We start from the raw sequence: 19,337 nt of genomic DNA, 5'->3' as shown, positions 1-19,337 counted from the left end.
ACGACCGCCATTCACGGAAGAAGACGACCCAAGCAGACACAGCGGTACACTACGGTAGTGTTTCAGGGGCTGTCTTATATTTATGAATGAACACAAGCACCTTTGTCCAGGTAGTGTTACTGTCGCTCATGTGTAAAAGTGCAGTTGATCCTATAGTGACAGGCTACAGACGCAAACGAGTCACAAGGAAGACAAACTGCATGCTGGCCCTCTTGATGGGACATTCGAGTCCAAAAAACCATGGCAGGACAACTATCGACTTACATTAAGTATTATGCACACTCTGCAGGAAGGAGTTCTCTTTTCATTGAAGCACTTCTATTTTAAAATCCTACATTAAAAACACAAAAGGAGTAACAAGTGCATATTGTTGTGATAGATATTTGTTCAGAAAGGTTCCATGTTATTGACAGCTACAAATCAAGCCAGAAATCTTGGTGTAATTATTGACTCAGACCTGAACTTCAACAAGCATTTAAAGTTAATCAACAAATCTGGCTATTACAGTCTGAAAAATATAGCTAGAACTAAGGGGTTTCTTGCTAAACAAAATATGCAAAAATGTATTCACGTATTAATTTTTAGTAAATTAGATTATTACAATGGCATCTTTACAGGTCCTAACAAAAAAATATCAGCCATCTGCACCTGATCCAAAAATGTTGCCGCCAGAGTCCTTACAAACAATAGGAAACTGACCATATCAATACACTGGCTTCCTGTGAGTCAAAGGATATATTTGAAAACTTTACTGCTAGTCTTTAAAGCACAGAATGGCCCAGGCCCAAAATACATGCTTGAAATATTAGTTCCCTGTGAAGCATCCAGACCCCTGAGGTCGTCAAGAACTGCTTTGTTTTGTGTCCCAAGAACAAGAACTAAACAAGGTCAGGGACCATTCAGTTATTATACTCCTAACCTATGGAACAAACTTTCCGCCTATCTGGGTGTCTGCTCAAACTGTCAGTACTAAATTAAATACCTACTTGCTGTATTATGTTGCTCTTCATTTTAAACTACCAAATGCTGACAATGTGCTTTTTGATTACATATTTCCATTATCATTTTTTCTTTGCCTTTCTCTCCCCTTCACTATACAGTATTGTAACCCTTCTTTATTTTATTGTAGTATATTATCGTTGTTTTTAATGTTTTTCCACTTTTTCCACTTTTTAATCAACTGTTTTCACTTGTTTTAATAGTGTCATGTTGCTTTCAATGTTTACCGGTATATAAAGCACTTTGAATTACCTGCCATGCCGAGAAAAACGGACATGTTTCTGCTAACATGAAAATTATGTTAAAGGTATTTAATAGACACGTCAAGTGCATATGTATTCTAGGGTTGCAACGATTAATTGATTAATTCCATTAGAAAAAGGCTTGGTATGTTCGAACATTATTGTGCGGAATAATATGCAGGCAAACAGACTAATGTGTAAGGCAAAGTGTTTGGCCGTACCATAACATCATACGAAAAACAGGGCATAAATATTTTGTTGAAAAACAGAATCAAACAAAACATTAATTGCCTGAATAGAAGATAGCAGTGTAATTTGTGAAATGTTAAAAAGTTGCTGATGAAAGTTCATTATTGTCACTTTACCTGGACTTCTGTTTTCTCTTTCTGTGAATCCTCTCAGGAGAACTGGACGCAGCACTTTCTGATAAAGAACGCGTCCTCCTCTCTCGGGACCTTGACCGCCTCGAAGCCCTGTCTCTGTCCATTTTCTTCTGCCTGTCATCCTTGCTGGATTCATGATGGTCTTTAGTCTTGCCTCTGTCTGACTCTGCAGTGCTTGAACTAAATGACTGCTGTTTAGATGGAAGTGAGGGGGAGGGGTTCTCTTCGTTGGCCAAATCTCTTTGTGAACACCTGGAATCAGATGTAATTTCCTCCTTTGGTTTCCTTTTGACAGAATGTAAGCCCGAGCCTGAATAATCTGTCTTTTTGTCAGGGTTTGGACTAACAGCCTTTTGTCCACCTTCTTCCTCCGTCTTTATATTGTCCAGGCTGTGATGAACAGGCACAGAAATGTCTGGTGTCTCCGAACTGGAATCATTTCTCACACCATGTCCAGAAATTGCGTCTTCATCTGAATCCGCAGGCCCTTGCTCTCTCTTTACCATTATGTCACTCAATGCTGCTTGATTGTCAGTTTTTGAATCGACCAACACATTGTTTTTTTCTACTTTAACAGCTTCTGAAAAGCTGCTAGCCACCTCTGGTAAAGTCTGTAAATTAGCAATCCTTGTTTCTTCCTGTGAAATTACATTTTCCTGTGTTTGGATTTTAACTCCAAACAACTTCTGTTTGCTCTGCGCTACATCTCGACTGAACACTGAGCTGGGAAGTGTGTTTAATTGGCGGAAGCTGCTGCCCAAGCTCTCACCTTCATTGTCCGAGCTGCTTGAGTCTGACGCAGTGGGATTAAAAGGGTCATAAATATCATTCGACTCCTCATTGTTACTTGCAGCTGTGCGTGATGCCAACAGCTTCTCTTTATCTCTGTGAAGCTGTCTCTTTCTCGTCTCATCACTTTTTTTCCTCATGTCATTCTTGCCCCAGTTTCCACATGTGGATGATGATGGGAGGCTGAGTCGCCTTGAATGCCACGAGTTCCCGCTGGAGTTGATGCGGAAGCTTACCGATGATGAAGATTGGGAGGATACTGATGAATTACACAATTGGGATCCAGTGGAGGAGGAAAACGAGAATGAATTGGAGAAGGCCTGCGAAGTTCCTTGTCTTTGTGCCTGGCAACCAGTGCTGCTTTGCTGTGGGACAACATGATGGTTCCTGTTCTCATCCCCTGCAAAGCTAATCAAAGCGGTCTCAGGCATGCCAGAAGTATTATTCCTGGTGGGAGACTTATCGTTGTGTTCAATATTACTACTGTGATGCTTTGCTACATCGCTGCTTTCTCGCTTGATTTTTGGTATCCTTGGTAGGATGGACACATCAACCCACATGGGCTTTGTAGGAGCTTTTGTAGGTTGGGATTTTGGGAGAAGTGTTTTGTTCTTTGAGTCTTGGTTAAGGTGCCTGGATGAGGATGCAGCTTCTCTGGAGCCCTCACCGACTCTCTGAACACCAAAAGATGGAGAAGGTATGTTTGTACGAGGCTGCTGAATACGCAAATGACCTCTAAGTGGCAAATCACGATGTTGAGAAGGCTCTGTATGGTTGACAGATGAGGGTCCTCGAGAAGAACTCTGGTAGAATGGTCCTAATGGATCACTACTGTGGTGATTGGACAAAGGTTCTTCAAGGATGGGTGTAATCTCAGCCTGAGTAATGGATTCTTCTGCGCTACTGCTCCTTCTTAACCCTGTTTTCAGAGCAGACATCCTTGCTGTAAGAGAAGTTGAATCACAAACAAAAATGTGGAACAATTAAACACAGAATGTGGTTGTGGGATATAGATGAGACAAGATATAAATTATATAAATTTGGCGGACTATAGAGCTTTTAATACTATTGTTATATTGTAATAATGCATGTTGTTGACAGATTGCAGCTGTGTCCTGCAAATTTGACAGCGACAAACGCATCCTCATCACACTGTGGCATTCTCGCTAGTCTCGCCACAGTGAAAAAGACACTTCTAAGTCAGCGATCCTCGCCTCCATGGTGCAAATAAACCTGCTGAGTGGCCTTGTGGTTAGAATGTCTGCCCTGAGACTGGAAGGTCGTGAGTTCAAACCCTACCGAGTCATTCCAAAGACTATAAAAATGGGACCCATTTCCTCCCTGCTTAGCACTCAGCATCAAGGGTTGGAATTGGGGGTTAAATCACCAAATGATTCCTGAGCGCGGCCACCGCTGCTGCTCACTGCTCCCCTCACTTCCCAGGGGATGAACATGGGGAAGGGTCAAATGCAGAGGATCATTTCATCACACCTAGTGTGTGTGTGTGTGTGTGTGTGTGTGTGTGTGTGTGTGTGTGTGTGTGTGTGTGTGTGTGTGTGTGTGTGTGTGACTATCGTTGGGACTTTAACTTCCATCCATCCATTTTCTACCGCTTATTCCCTTTCGGGGTCGCGGGGGGCGCTGGCGCCTATCTCAGCTACAATCGGGCGGAAGGCAGGGTACACCCTGGACAAGTCGCCACCTCATCGCAGAGCCAACACAGATAGACGGACAACATTCACACTCACATTCACACACTAGGGCCAATTTAGTGTTGCCAATCAACCTATCCCCAGATGCATGTCTTTGGAAGTGGGAGGAAGCCGGAGTACCCGGAGGGAACCCACGCATTCACGGGGAGAACATGCAAACTCCACACAGAAAGATCCCGAGCCTGGATTTGAACCCAGGACTGCAGGACCTCCGTATTGTGAGGCAGACGCACTAACCCCTCTGCCACCGTGAAGCCACTTTAACTTTATCAATCAATCAATCAATGTTTACTTATATAGCCCTAAATCACTAGTGTCTCACTTTAAACATGCATATTTTTTACAAGTATCATCATTGGAGGACGAGAAATAACTAAACATGCCATTCTACACACCATAGAACGACATTCTAACCGCAAGCTCTTTAATGAAAACAAAGTTGGGTGGGTTGATAAAAATATCAACAGAAATTATACCACATATGGTGTTAGTACATTGTCGATTCTACACTGGTTTGACTGATATAACGTAATATAAAAAAAATATTTTGTCGTTTTTGCTATTAAACTCAGGATATAACTCTCTAGACCAGTGGTTCACAAACTTTTTTTGTCATCCCCCACTTTGGACAAGGGGGAGTTTTCAAGCCCCACCTGCCCTCATCGCCCCAACAGAACGCTAATGCCAAGCTTAACATTTTCAAATGTATTGAACATCAAGTAACATCAAGTTATATACATTCAAACTCAATAACATAAAATAACATCAAGTTCAATCATACATACAATAACTGTGCAGCTGTGGTATAACTCTCATCAAGTTCAATAATAAATAAAATAACTTGCATCAAGTTCAATAATAAATAAAACAAAAGTGTTATAACTTGCATCAAGTTCAATAATAAATCAAAAAAAGTGTTATAACTTGCATCCAGTTCATTAATAAATTAAATAACTTGCATCAGGTTCAATAATAAATCAAATAAAAGTGCCACTTTGCAATCTTTGCAAAAAAAAAAAGGAGGAGCTATTCATTTGGCAAGACAGGGAAAGTGAACATGAGTTTTACAGTACTCCAGCATTAGTGGCTGCAATGAGCCTGTTTTGCACTGCACAGCTTTTCAAATCGGGGTTGCAGGCTTGACACTGCCACTCTTAAGTCATGCTCAATGTTCAGCTGAGACCTGTACTTCGTTCTGAGTGAAGCAACAGCTGAAAAGCCTATCTCACACTGATGCCAGATTTTTGTCTGCAGGCGCTGGCTCTGGCTCGACGACCTTTGAGGTGCGAGTCACAAATGTATCCATTTTGTGTAATTGTGGTCCACACATTAGCCTGCTACCCATCCGCGCGAAGGTTTGTTCCGCTTAGCCCCGCCACCATTAGTTACTGTTGCTATGTCTGTCAAACTTTCGCTCTGACCAAGAAATTTAAAGCCTACAGTAAATAAGTAATTTACATTTATTTACATAGCGGATTTTACAGACAGAATCACAAAGTGATTTACAGTGTGTATAGAAAATCAAAGCATTGTAAAAAAAAATCTAAGAATATAATTTTTTTATTTTTTTATTTAAGTGAAATTTCCTCCTGTTCCTCTCGCCGCACCTGTCATGTCTCTATTCCCCACCAGTTGGGCCCGCCCCACACTTTGAGAAACGCTGCTCTAGACACAGGTGGATTTCAAGGGCTAATACCAGAGGTCTTAAATCAGAAGCCACTAGTGGGAAACACATTAAATATTTCATTGATGTCTGATAATAGTTTTGATCAAATATATAACCATTCAATGATCTTGAAAATATGACACATCAATATCATTATTGGTATGACCAATCCGGCCCCTTTAACTACTTGGTATTAGATCGAGACCTACCTAAAAGTCACCCGAAACTACTATGAATTATCCAAACAACACAACATCCATCCATTTTTCTACCGCTTGTCCCTTTCGGGGTCGTGGGGGGTGCTGGAGCCTATCTGCTGGACTTTTGACAAGAACAAGAAAGTTTGATCATATTACACCTATATTGACTCACCTTAAGATGTGACTAAGGTTTTACTACTTACGTATAATATACTACACGGTCTACCTCCGTCCTATCTTGTTGATTGTATTGTACCATATGTCCCGGCAAGAAATCTGCGTTCAAAGAACTCCGGCTTATTAGTGATTCCCGGACCCCAAAAAAAGTCTGCAGGCTTTAGAGCGTTTTCTATTCGGACTCCAGTACCCTGGAATGCCCTCCCGGTAACAGTTAGAGACGTTATCTCAGTAGAAGCATTTAAGTCCCATCTTAAAACTCATTTGTATACTCTAGCCTTTAAAGAGATCCCCTTTTAGACTAGTTGATCTGCCGTTTCTTTTCTGCTCTACCCTCCTCTCCTTCGTGGAGGGAGGGGCACAGGTTCGGTGGCCACGGATGAAGCGCTGGCTGTCCAAAGTCGGGACCCGGGGTGGACCGCTCGTCTGTACATCAGTTGGGGACGTCTCTGGGCTGCTGACCTGTCTCCGCTTGGGATGGTGTCCGGCTGGCCCCACTATGGACTGGACTCTCACTATTATGTTAGATCCCCTATGGACTGGACTCTCACAATATTATGCTAGATCCACTCGACGTCCTTTTCACCGGTCCCCTTCAAGGTTTCTAATTGTTATCCCATTGGGTTGAGTTTTTCTTTGCCCTGATGTGGGATTTGATGTCGTTGTGGCTTGTGCAGCTCTTTGAGACACTTGTGATTTAGAGCTATACAAACATTGATTGATTGATTGATTGAAAACAACTTCAAGACCCTCCATCAACGTTTTTTATACACACACTGCAAGTATATATAATGTAGTAGCAGACGCGGTCATAACAATATGTAATATGTACAATATTTACTGTATTTTGGTCATTTTAGGCAATGACTTAACTTATTTTCTCAGCACACTTATTTCCTCAGCGCATTTATTTCCAACTTCCAACAGCAAACAGGCGTTCCTTTTTTCCGGGAACAAAAGCGAGTGATTCCTAATCATGGCAGACTTAGTAACAGACAGCGAAAACTACAAATGAAGATTCACATACTCCTTTTTGACGCTGAATATACGGAGGATGAACTGCTGCTTACAGAAGCGACCACAAAGGAAGGCTGAAACATTGGAGCAGACAGAAAACGTTGAACTTGGAGCCATTTTATTTCAACATAAATAGAGTGAGTACTTAAAATAAACCGGAAAGAACATCCTCAAAAAATACTGTCCATCGAGTAGGTCACTAAAATATTGGTCATGGTACACGCAGCACGTCATGCGTGTTATTACAACTACAGTGCAAGGGCAAGTGTACAAACAATACATTAAATGTGGGCTGAAACTTTTCAGACACTGTAATATGACTGTTCATGTTTTTCAGTCAGCACAGATTGGTGTCTTATCGCAATGTGTTGTGAACTCAAAAGCGATTCGGGTGAAGACGTAGAAGCTATCTAATCTCTTGCTGTGGTTAACTTATGGCTAATTCCGCAGCATGGCGATGTGATAATACCCTGGAAAAATAGTTCCTCCGTGTTCACTCTTACAATAACAATGTTGCACAAGCTTGGATTTTATACAGGTTACGAAACGTAAATGAAGTATTGTTGGCGGTATTTTAATGTATTATTTTAAGTGATGTAGAGGTAGAATTGATTGCTCCCATTAGCTGCATTGCTAACCACCTAGAACAAGCCGATTATTACAAATTAGAATGCACAAAAAATAAAAACTTTTGTCTTCTTGTTTCTCATATGGATTGTAAATGATAGGCAATTTTCCAAAAAAAGTGCAGTTGCCCTTTAAAGGGGAACTTCACTCTTTTTTGGAATTTAAGACAAGAACACGTTTTCTTTTGTATTCATTCCAAATAGTAAATAAATGCTATCCAAAGTCTACTTACAATGATGCGTATGGAAGTCGCTAAAAGCCCTAAAAACATCCAAACATCTCTATTAAGGTTGTATATGAATTCTGTAAGTATATATTTAATAGGGCACATTTATAATAATATTTAATATTTCCGTATTTTGCTAATTACAAGCATATGCTGCACATTAAATTCAATTAAGATTTTTCCAACAACATCACTGCAGACTTCATGAGATCCAACAAACATAATAAAACATCGATTACTAGGCAATGTATGCTGTCATTAGGATGCTGACTGCTAGAATCTTGTTGAATTCCCTTGTAGATGAAAAATGATTTATAATCCTCGCGAAGAAAAGGGGGGTAGAACCAAGCGTCTCTTTAGTTTTCGTTCTCGCCATTCCTGGATATAAATTGGCTTTCAAAGTGTACCAACTTGTCGACTAACATCCTCGTGCTGCTATCAAGGTGAGAGGTATGATTTATGATCTACAAAAACTTCCACACGCAGGGAAGCGAGGAAGCAGCTCACTACGATGATTTAAATATACCGGTAGGCACATACGCTGGTGATCACATCGCCGCTATAAATAGTTAGTCCGTGTTACCCTTACAATAACAATATCACTAATACTTGGTAATATTCAAGACACAAAATGTAAATGGGGTATTATCGGCGTATTTGGGATGTTTTTTATTGGGTTTTACGGGCAGAATAGAGGATCTCGCATTGGCTATGCTGTGAGCAGACTAGAATATGTGAAAAAAAAAACAGTTGTCTTGTCTTTAGATGAGCCTATTAAATAAGTGGTAAAGGCACCTACTTGGAATGCGGTTTTCCATGTCAATAAAAGATCTGACCAATCTAAGTTAGGACTAGATCTGACCAATCTAAGTATATGAGCATGAACTGATGAAGCCAAACGTCTTCTGAGACAAACCAGACCTAACAGTCCAGTTGCGATCGATTGAATGTACTAAGAATAGTAAGACAAGTTCTGACTTTTGGCTTTTTGATTAAAACTCTTACTTGATTCAGAGGCTTTCAGAGAACCATCACGATTGATGACGACATTAGAGCTGTCCATCAAGAGCAAGCTTTGCCCAGACAAGATGCTGCCCAACAGGTCAGGCACTGGCACCGCCTCCACAACACTGCCAGTTTGGGTAACGTCCACAACGCGTCTGTGGTAACACACATAGTATTTCAGCACTTGTATCTGGGCCTGGGAGAATAGTCAATAAATCAATTCATCAAATTATAAATGAAAGTGAACTTGATAACTTTGCCATTTTTGTGTGTTTGTTTTCTTCGTCTCTCACTTTCCAACAGGGTGCAAGAGATTTCACTCTTTGCATCGCTTTCAGCATCTGAACCCGATTGGTTAATAGCAGAAATAAGTCAAAGCAGTGAATCCTCTTGTCAGTCATCCACAATCTTTGTCTCAGTGGGCTGAGGCGGGACCACTAGTTTACACACACAGGATGCAAAGACAGAGAGGCGCTAGATCGCGAGTAGCTAATCACTAGAGAAAAGCACAGTAAAGTAAAAACTTTTAGGGGGAAAAAAGATGATTGTAAAGCTTCATGTCCTGAGTGGGAATGCTTCAGCTTAAAAGACTGAATGAGCAAGATGAGCCCATCAACACGTATGAATGAATCAGTATGCCGAAAATGTTGGAAAGTGATTGCAACAAAAAACAACAAAAAGACCCGACCCAGTTTTTCCAACTGGGGAAAAACATTCAAGATGTTCAATATTTATTGAAATTACATTTTTCTTTAGAGATTGAGAGTCCGTTTTATATTTAAGACTTTCTGATTACAATTGTAAAACATACTAAGTAGAAATAAGAATGTATTGCGTTTGAAAGGGTAACTTACCATTATTATGATTATTATCAATATTTAATAGTAATTTGGTCTCCAAATTATGCTGAAAAATAACAGTTATCAGCAAAATTTGTTATCGCCTATTGTTATCAATGTTATATTTGGTTAAATGCCATTCCATAGTTTTACTACATGTATTCAAAAAAATACATCAAAGTAACACAATAACTAACCAAAAATCTTTTTCCAAAACAATTCATGTGTATCACATTAATAGGATGTACAGTCTGAAAAGGTAAATAAGCCAAAGTCGGTATGAAATTTCACCTTGAAAGGCTTGCACCAACAGGTCGGGCAACAGGCTGGTGAGAGCGAAAGGCAGAATGAGAGATCCCTCGTCTCTTGGCCTCCAACAATGAAGTGACACTTTCTTGGTGCTCATCCTCATCACTGCCACAAATGAATTATTATTACATATTATATTATATCGTATTATAAAAACATTATTATGGTGTGTGACACACTATGAATAACTAGTTATCATACCAATCTACAAAGGGGTCCAGGTCAAAAGGATCCCCGTGGATCGAAAGCGATGCAGCTCCGATGTCAGCCCGCATGCTGCTTAGCGTGTGCTCTGACGGCCGACATACTGTAGGAAGTGAACAGTTCTTCTTGTCCTTCGACAGACCGAGACTGCTGGCAATGCGGCTATGGGCGGTGGCTACCTTTTTCCCCACCTTGTGACAAGGCATAACAACAAAACGTCAAAAAGTAATTTCATATTGCACTGGAGTGGAAGGCTATAAATTGACGCTAAAGAGACTCACCGGAGTTCTTCTGGATTTAGTCCTCCTCCTAACTTTACGTCTCCGCTTAACTCGAGAATTACCTTTTTTCCCCTTAGCAGAGGATGCCTTCTTTCTGCGTGTTCCTGTACAGTAAATCATCAATGTCTTCGCTTGTCACAAACACTCTTAACCCTAGTGCAACCCCTTGGGCCTAAAACGGGCATTACATGTGTTACTTAATATTATCTTCATTAATTATTATCTTTGAAAGTTAGTGGTCTGAAATTTTTCCAGAGTTTAAAAAAATATAATAAATTTGCATTGCTTTTTGATTGCAACACCCTTAGAATAGGATATAAAAATAATGTGAGCAAAGTTTCTCATAGGTTAGCAGTCTGAAATTTTTCCGGAGTTTAAAAAAAAATTATTTAATAAATTTGCATTGTTTTTTATTGCAACGCTGTTAGAATAGGATATAAACAATGTGTACAAACTTTCTCATAGGACCTCTTTCGGCACCATTGACTCCCATTAACAGACTGTAAAATTGGTATATTACTATGTTTTTCTTTTGCATTTTAACTTCAGTCTACAAAGAAAGTATTGTTTTTGTGTAATTGCGACTTTTAACCACTAGATTGGGTCAGAAAACCATGAGCATAATTCTCAGTGCTTTGAAGACTGTAAATGAGTTAATCAATCCATTTTCTACTGCTTATTCCCTTTGGGGTCGCGGGGGGCGCTGGTGCCTATCTCAGCGACAATCGGGCGGAAGGCACATACACCCTGGACAAGTCGCCAGCTCATCGCAGAATTAAACTGCCAATAAACTGCCATTAAACTGCTGGAATTGAATGAAAATGATCTTGGGCAGTTACAGTGGCAAAAAAAAAGTATGTTAAACCTTTGGGATTGCTTGGATAATATCTGCATAATTTAGGCATAAAATGAGTTCTGATATTCATTAAAGTCACAACAATAAACAAACAAAGTCTTATTTCACTAATACTGCACAAAAATGTTTATGTTATCAAGGTTTTTTTAACACAACATGTAAACATTCACAGTGTAGGTATGGAAAAAGTATGTGAACCCCTAAGCACATAAAATGTTATGTTTTCATGTTTTTTGACACAACATGTAAACATTCACAGTGCAGGTATGAAACGATTGGAGCCAGGAGTCAGACAACTTGGAGTCCAACTAATGTGATGGGATTACAGATGTTGGTTAAAGCTGCGCTGCCCTATAAAAACACACATCAGTTTTGAGTTCGCTGTTCTCAAGAAGTATTGCCTGATGTGAACAGTTGCCTGGCACATAAGCGCTCTCTAAAAACCTTTGATCAAGTATCGTTGACTTACATAAAGCTGGAAAGGGTTAAAAAAGTATCTCTAAAAGCCTAGATGTTCATGTGTCTACGGTAAAACAGGTTATCTACAAATGGAGACAGTTCAGCACTGTTGCAACTCTCCCTAGGTGTGGTCACCCTGTAAGAAGGACCGCAAGAGCACGGCGCAGAATGCTCAATGAAGTGAACAATAATCCTAGAGTGTAAACTAAAACCCTTCAAAAATCTCTGGTACATGCTAACATTTTTGTTGACCAACCAATAAGGAAAACATTAAACACGAATGGAGTTCATGGGGACACACCACAAGGGAAGCCACAGCTGTCAAGGAAAACTATTGCAACATGTTTGAAGTTTGCAAAATCCATCCATCCATCCATTTTCTACCGCTTATTCCCTTTCAAGAGCAGCTAAATGTTCCACAGCACTAACAGTAAAATATTCTGTGGACAAATGAAACTAAGAGTTAGTTGTTTAGGAGGAACACACAACGCTACCTCCTCCCTACGGTGAAATATGGTGGAGGGAACATTATAATTTGGGGCTGCTTTGCTGTCTCAGGGTCTGGACGGATTGCTGTCATCGACGGAAAAATTAATTCCCAATTGTATCAAAACATCTTACAGAAAACTTAGGAACACCTGTTGAACAAATGAAGCCCAAGAGAGGATGGGTGATGAAACAGGACAATGACCCGTAAAAGTAAATCAACAACAAAATGGCCTAAAAATGAGAAAATACGCATTCTGGAGTGGCGCAGTCAAATTAATGACCTCAACCAGATTGAGATGCTGTGGCATGCCCTCAAGAGAGCAATTAACACCAAACATCCCAAGAATATCGCTGACCTGAAACACTTTTGTAAAGAGGTATGGTCCAAAAGTCCTCCAGACCGATGAGCAGGTCTGATCTGCAATTACAGTGAACGTTTGGTTCAGGTTATTGTTGCCAAAAGAGGCTCAACCAGTTATTAAATCCAAAAGTTCACATACTTTTTCCACCCTGCACTGTGAATGTTCACATTTTGTGTTCAATAAAAAAATTAAAAACATTTTTTGTGCAGTTTTAGTATAAGCAGACTGTGTTTGTCTATTGTTGTGACTTAGAGGAATATCGGAACACATTTAATGTCCAATTCATGCAGAAATCTAAGTAATCACAAACAGATCAAATACTTTTTCTTGCAACTGTATATAAGATGTATATATATCTGACATGTTTATATATATATATATATATATATATATATATACACACGCATATATACATACATACATCAAATCGCTTTGCGTCACTAGAGAAAGCGCTATATCAATAAATATATATATACATATACACATACATATATATGCATATATATATATATATATATATATATATATATATATATATATATATACAGTATACATATATACAAACCCCATTTCCATATGAGTTGGGAAATAGTGTTAGATGTAAATATAAACGGAATACAATGATTTGCAAATCCTTTTCAACCCATATTCAATTGAATGCACTACAAAGACAAGATATTTGATGTTCAAACTCATATTTTTTTTTTTGCAAATAATAATTAACTTAGAATTTCATGGCTGTAACACGTGCCAAAGTAGTTGGGAAAGGGCATGTTCACCACTGTGTTACATCACCTTTTCTTTTAACAACACTCAATAAACGTTTGGGAACTGAGGAAACTAATTGTTGAAGCTCTGAAAGTGGAATTCTTTCCCATTCCTGGTTTATGTAGAGCTTCAGTCGTTCAGCATCCTGGGGTCTCCATTGTCGCATTTTACACTTCATAATGCGCCACACATTTTCGATGGGAGACAGGTCGGGACTGCAGGCGGGCCAGTAAAGTACCCGCACTCTTTTTTTACGAGGCCACGCTGTTGAAACACGTGCTGAATGTGGCTTGGCATTGTCTTGCTGAAATAAGCAGGGGCGTACATGAAAAAGACGGCGCTTAGATGGCTGCATATGTCGTTCCAAAACTTGTATGTACCTTTCAGCATTAATGGGGCCTTCACAGATGTGTAAGTTACCCATGCCTTGGGCACTAATGCACCCCCATACCATCACAGATGCTGGCTTTTGAACTTTGTGTGGATAACAGTCTGGATGGTTTGCTTCCCCTTTGGTCCGGATAACATAATGTTGAATATTTCCAAAAACAATTTTAAATGTGGACTCTTCAGACCACAGAACACTTTTTTACTTTGCATCAGTCCATCTTAAATGATCTCAGGCCCAGAGAAGCCGGCAGCGTTTCTGGATCTTGTTGATAAATGGCTTTTGCTTTGCATAGTAGAGCTTTAACTTGCACTTACAGATGTAGCGACGAACTGTATTTAGAGACAGTGGTTTTCTGAAGAGTTTCCTGAGCCCATGTGGTGATATATTTTAGAGATTAATGTCGGTTTTTGATACAGTGGCGTCTGAAGGATCGAAGGTCACGGTCATTCAATGTTGGTTTCCGGCCATGCCGCTTACGAGGAGTGATTTCTCTAGATTCTCTAAACCTTTAATAATATTATGGACCGTAGATGTTGAAATCCCTGAATTTCTTGCAACTGCACTTTGAGAAACGCTGTTCTTAAACTGTTTGACTATTTGCTCACGCAGTTGTGGACAAAGGGATGTACCTCACCCCATCCTTTCTTGTGAAAGACTGAGCATTTTTTGGGAAGCTGTTTTTATATTCAATCATGGCACCCACCTGTTACCAATTTGCCTGCACACATTTGGGATGTTCCAAATAAGCGCTTCATGAGCATTCCTCAACTTTATCAGTATTCATTGCCACATTTCTCAACTTTTTTGTCACGTGTTGCTGGCATCAAATTCTAAAGTTAATGATTATTTGCAAAAAAAAAAAAAAGGTTTATCAGTTTGAACATCAAATCTGTTGTCTTTGTAGCATATTCAACTGAATATGGGTTGAAAATGATTTGCAAATCATTTTATTCCGTTTATATTTACGGGTAACAATTTCCCAACTCATATGGAAACGGGGTTTGTACATACATACATACATACATATATATATTAATATATATATATATATATATATATATATACGTACATACATATATATATACACACATACTGTATATACACACACACATATACGACTTATAATCCGAAAAATACGGTGTATGTATATATATGTGTAAATATATTTATATATATATATATATATATATATATATATATATATGTATATACATAATATATGTGTGAACTCAAACTAAAACCAGTCCTGCATGCGTTGTCGCTCATTGTGAGTAGGCACTGTAAAAAAAAAAAAAAAAGTCTACTCTTTTGGTTTATGGTTTGAGTTTATTTCAAACATTAATCTATCAAAATCAATGTTTTCATGAATTATTGACCTATTCAAAGCTGTAATTACCCATCCTCAAATTGTTCACTCTGCAGCTTATTATGTTTTAGAAATATTGCATAGTTAGCATTTCTGCCATAAAAAAAGGCCATAAACAATAATAAAACTTTAGTGAGTGAATTATACTTGTAAAGCAATCTTCCGATAGAGATTCAAAGCGCTTTACAAAGTGAACCCCATTACATAAATCTTTAAACTACATTTAAACGAATGTGGGTGGCATTGGGAGCAATGAGGGTCAATGTTTTGCTCAAGGACACAATGGCTATGACTAGGATGGCGGAAGCTTGAATTAAACCTGGAACCCTTAAATTGCTGACACGGCTCTCTACCAACTGAGCCATGCTGCCCTTTTAAATCTACAGAAGGATCTGAAGTTGGTAAAGGTTTTAAGAAATGAAAGTAAAACACAAAATGTACTATTGACTTAAAAGTTATAAGAGTGTATAGTCAATATTAAGGTTGCACAAGACTTAAATACTTCAGTTAAAGCCAATCAATCAATCAATCAATCAATCAATCAATTTGCTAAATCCTTAGTTGCCCTCAATTTGAAATCACTTTTAATTATGTTTTTTAAATGTTGTGTTTTCTGTTCTAGTACAACAAAGAAATGTCAAACATGAGCATGGTTAGATGAGATTAGTTTGGGTGAACTAAACTCTATTGTAAGGAACTAGAACACATCATTGACCTGCCTAGAAATTCTCACTCCTAAATAGTAGATAATTATCCCTAAAAGTTGAAGCCACTGCAAAGGGTGTGCTCTCAGATACATTTGCCCATATTGTGCATATGCTACTGTTTCCTTACCAGTCTTGCGTTTGCGTCTGGGTGGAGCACGAGGGGTGAGGTCCCTTACATATACAGCTGTGTTCAACCCCGCCACCACTGCATTGATAGTATCATCCAGCCAAGTAGACTGTATTAGGTCCCTGGAAGCAAGCTAGTAGGAAAACATAAGAAGCGCTGTCAGTTGACTTTAATACTCCATTCCAATACAAAGACCAAACACATGCATGGTTACTTAGCCAGAGCAGTATTTTTTTTTAGGGTGATACACATAAAAATCAACGATACACACACTGATCCGGCCACTGAGTTAACCACGTGCAGACGGATTAATGCAAGTCAGAAAGAAGGATCACGCCATCATGGCAAACCTGTGGTGTGCGTGCCTGTGTGATACGATGTCGATTCACGTTGGCCCGAACACGTTCACTGTGCCGAGTGCGGGCGATTGCTCTTGTGGGACCGGCAGCTCGGGGCTGGGTGCGACTGGTGGTTGGATGGGCAGTGGAAGCGAGGCTATGGGTTCCATTTTCTTGTTCTAAATATGCCCCGATAAAGAATGCTTAGCAGTGCAAACATGTAAGCCAAGGCACATTACACCTTTTAAAGCTGCTGTATGTCACCAATAGGTAGCTGCCTCGAGCAGCGGTCCCCAACCTTTTAGAGCCCAAGGACAGGCTCTTGGCCTTACAGACCTATGACGGCCTGGCAGTGAATGCGCTGGGGGTGGTGGTTGTTTGACATTAATAATGTAATATGAATAAGAGGGAAATGCTATAACAGTTTCACGCCATTTATTCAGGCATTCCATCAATCTCGCCTCTCATCTGAGCAGGCTTCATCAGTTTATGCTCATAGATTTAGATTGGTAGGATCTAGTGGAAATACTTTGGCACTAGCATTTAGAACAGTGGTTCTTAACTTTGTCGGATGTACCGAACCCTACCAGTTTCATATGCGCATTCACCGAACCCTTCTTTAGTGAAACATTTTTATTTTTTCAAATTCAAGACAAGTATACAAGTTATGTTTTTGGTAACACTTTAGTATGGGGAACATATTCTAAGTAACAGAGACTTAATTTAAGAGTTATTTGGACACTAAGGGAACATATTCCAAGTAACAGAGACTTAATTTAAAGTTATTTGGTTAGGGTGAGGGTCAGAACTAGTGGGTTAGGGTTATAAGGCCATGCCGAGAATAAGACATTAATAAGTACTTGATGACTAGTTAAGAGCCAATATGTTACTAATTTGTATGTTAATAAGCAACTAATTAATGGTGAATGTGTTCCCCATACTAAAGTGTTACCATGTTTTTTTTTTTTACTGGTGCACAAAATGAACTGTACATGAACGTCACCTTGTTCAAACAACAAAACCAACACAGTGCATAAACTCACAACAAATTCATCATCATCATCATCAGCTGTTGTCAGTCCACTGCTAGACGAAAGCCTCAGCATGTTTCTGCCATAGTGAACGATCTCTAGCTGCTCCCTGCCACTGCACTGTTCTCCAATATTTCATCTTGCCATCTCACTCTGTCTTTCTCTATTTCTGCTCCCATCCATGGGTCTCCATGATGTCAAATTACACACCTGCAAATCGGTGTGACTTCTGCTGTTGCCGTATCCGTAATACGCCGATAAGGAGAAGTTTTTATTTACACGATGAGTCAGGTGTTTTGACCTCCGCCGAACCCCTGAGGCCGACTCACCGAACCCCTAGGGTTCGATCGAACCCAGGTTAAGAACCACTGATTTAGAAGTTGCAATGTTTTGAGGGCGCCTTATCTTTTGTGATTTTATTCCTTTTTTATCAATGTTTTAAGTGTTACTTATAACCTTAAACCCAAAATGCACAGGATTTCAACAAGAATTATGACACAAATACTGTATCCAGTCTAAATGCATTGGCACCAGCCTTTAGACTAGACCTGACCAATATAGACATAGGCTCAATTTGAATACCCCTCCAGCCACCTCCAGCCACCCCCACCCCCCCCCGTTTTTGCCCTTTGGCTGTTCGTGTAAATCAAGAGGCGTTCAAATTACCTGTGATAAGAGGGAAGTACTTCCTTCAACGTTTTTGCCAAAATATGCAAGTGCTGGCAAATCAGCTTGCGGTAAAATGTGCTTTGTTGTGTATTTGCGTTTGACACCAATATTTACATGCAGTAGTAAAGGTTTGAAGTCTGACAAAACCACAAGTGTCATTCTTATGAAAATCATTAATTACACTTTTTACTTGCATTTGTAAAATTCCTCTGGGTTTCTGGTCTGCCATCTTTCTTTTTGTACTCGTTACTGTAGGAGGTCTGCGAGATCACTTTACTTTGAAGGAGTTCCTTTGCCTTTTCCCCCTAGCCGACGGATAATTCGAACGCCTTTTGATTGACGTGAACGCGCAAAACTAAACAGGGAGGGCAAAAACAAGGGGGACGGAGGGGTACCGTATTCGAATTGAGCCTTAGATTAGACTAAATGCTGGTGCCAATGCATTTAGACTAGATGCAGTATTTGTTTTCCAATTCTTGTTAAAATTCAGTGTTTTTTGAGGTTCAGGGCACAAGGTTCACCTAAAATATTGATAACAAATTCATGAAATCGCAAGTTTTTTCTATGTTATTTCAAAACTAAGCTGCGCCTAAAACGTTGCATGTTTACCGTAACTTTCTTAATAAGCTACCGCAAATTCAGACATTTTAGGCCACAACGATGTAAAAAATAATGTCAATTTTCACAAGTTTTAAACCACTATTGGGGACAAACAGCAGCTTTACGTATGACAAAAGAGGTCAAAAACACAGACAAGCCTAAAATGTGCTAGAAATCAAATAATTATAACTTACCCGAATTATTGTTGTTGGCAACACATTCAGGACAGAACCATTCCTCAACAGGAACAGTGTCCATAGGTGGTGTGAGACATTCCATGTGGTAGCTGTACAAAAAGAGGGAAGGAAATGTTTTCAAATAAATCAACAACTTTGCCAAAGAGCTAAATTATTTTGCGGGGAAACAATTGTTTGTAAAGAAAATTATAATCATTCATTCAAAGATTTCCTACCGCTTATAGTGCTCAGGGTCACAAGGCCAAAGAGGGGGACACCCTGGACTGGTGGCCAGTCAATCACAGGGAACATATATGAAAAC

The 19,337-nt window shown here is 39.5% G+C and overlaps 1 protein-coding gene across 2 annotated transcripts in view; it reads right to left on the bottom strand.

The window, feature by feature from the left end:
* Positions 1-19,337, bottom strand: part of phrf1 (PHD and ring finger domains 1) — a 38,139-nt gene that overhangs the window by 6,212 nt on the left and 12,590 nt on the right. The window contains exons 8-15 of one of the 2 annotated variants that reach the window (XM_061917618.1): positions 19,034-19,125; positions 16,552-16,718; positions 16,202-16,334; positions 10,677-10,780; positions 10,393-10,586; positions 10,174-10,296; positions 9,044-9,198; positions 1,607-3,356 (exon numbers count right to left, since the gene is read on the bottom strand). In XM_061917618.1, coding sequence (XP_061773602.1) covers positions 1,607-3,356; positions 9,044-9,198; positions 10,174-10,296; positions 10,393-10,586; positions 10,677-10,780; positions 16,202-16,334; positions 16,552-16,718; positions 19,034-19,125 — 2,718 coding nt within the window. The remainder of the gene's footprint in view (positions 1-1,606; positions 3,357-9,043; positions 9,199-10,173; positions 10,297-10,392; positions 10,587-10,676; positions 10,781-16,201; positions 16,335-16,551; positions 16,719-19,033; positions 19,126-19,337) is intronic. The other variant, XM_061917619.1, reaches the window with a different exon arrangement.

This window comes from Nerophis ophidion, linkage group LG12 (assembly GCF_033978795.1).
Source record: "Nerophis ophidion isolate RoL-2023_Sa linkage group LG12, RoL_Noph_v1.0, whole genome shotgun sequence".
NCBI lineage: Eukaryota > Metazoa > Chordata > Actinopteri > Syngnathiformes > Syngnathidae > Nerophis > Nerophis ophidion.
This window is presented reverse-complemented; position numbering and strand designations above follow the sequence as displayed.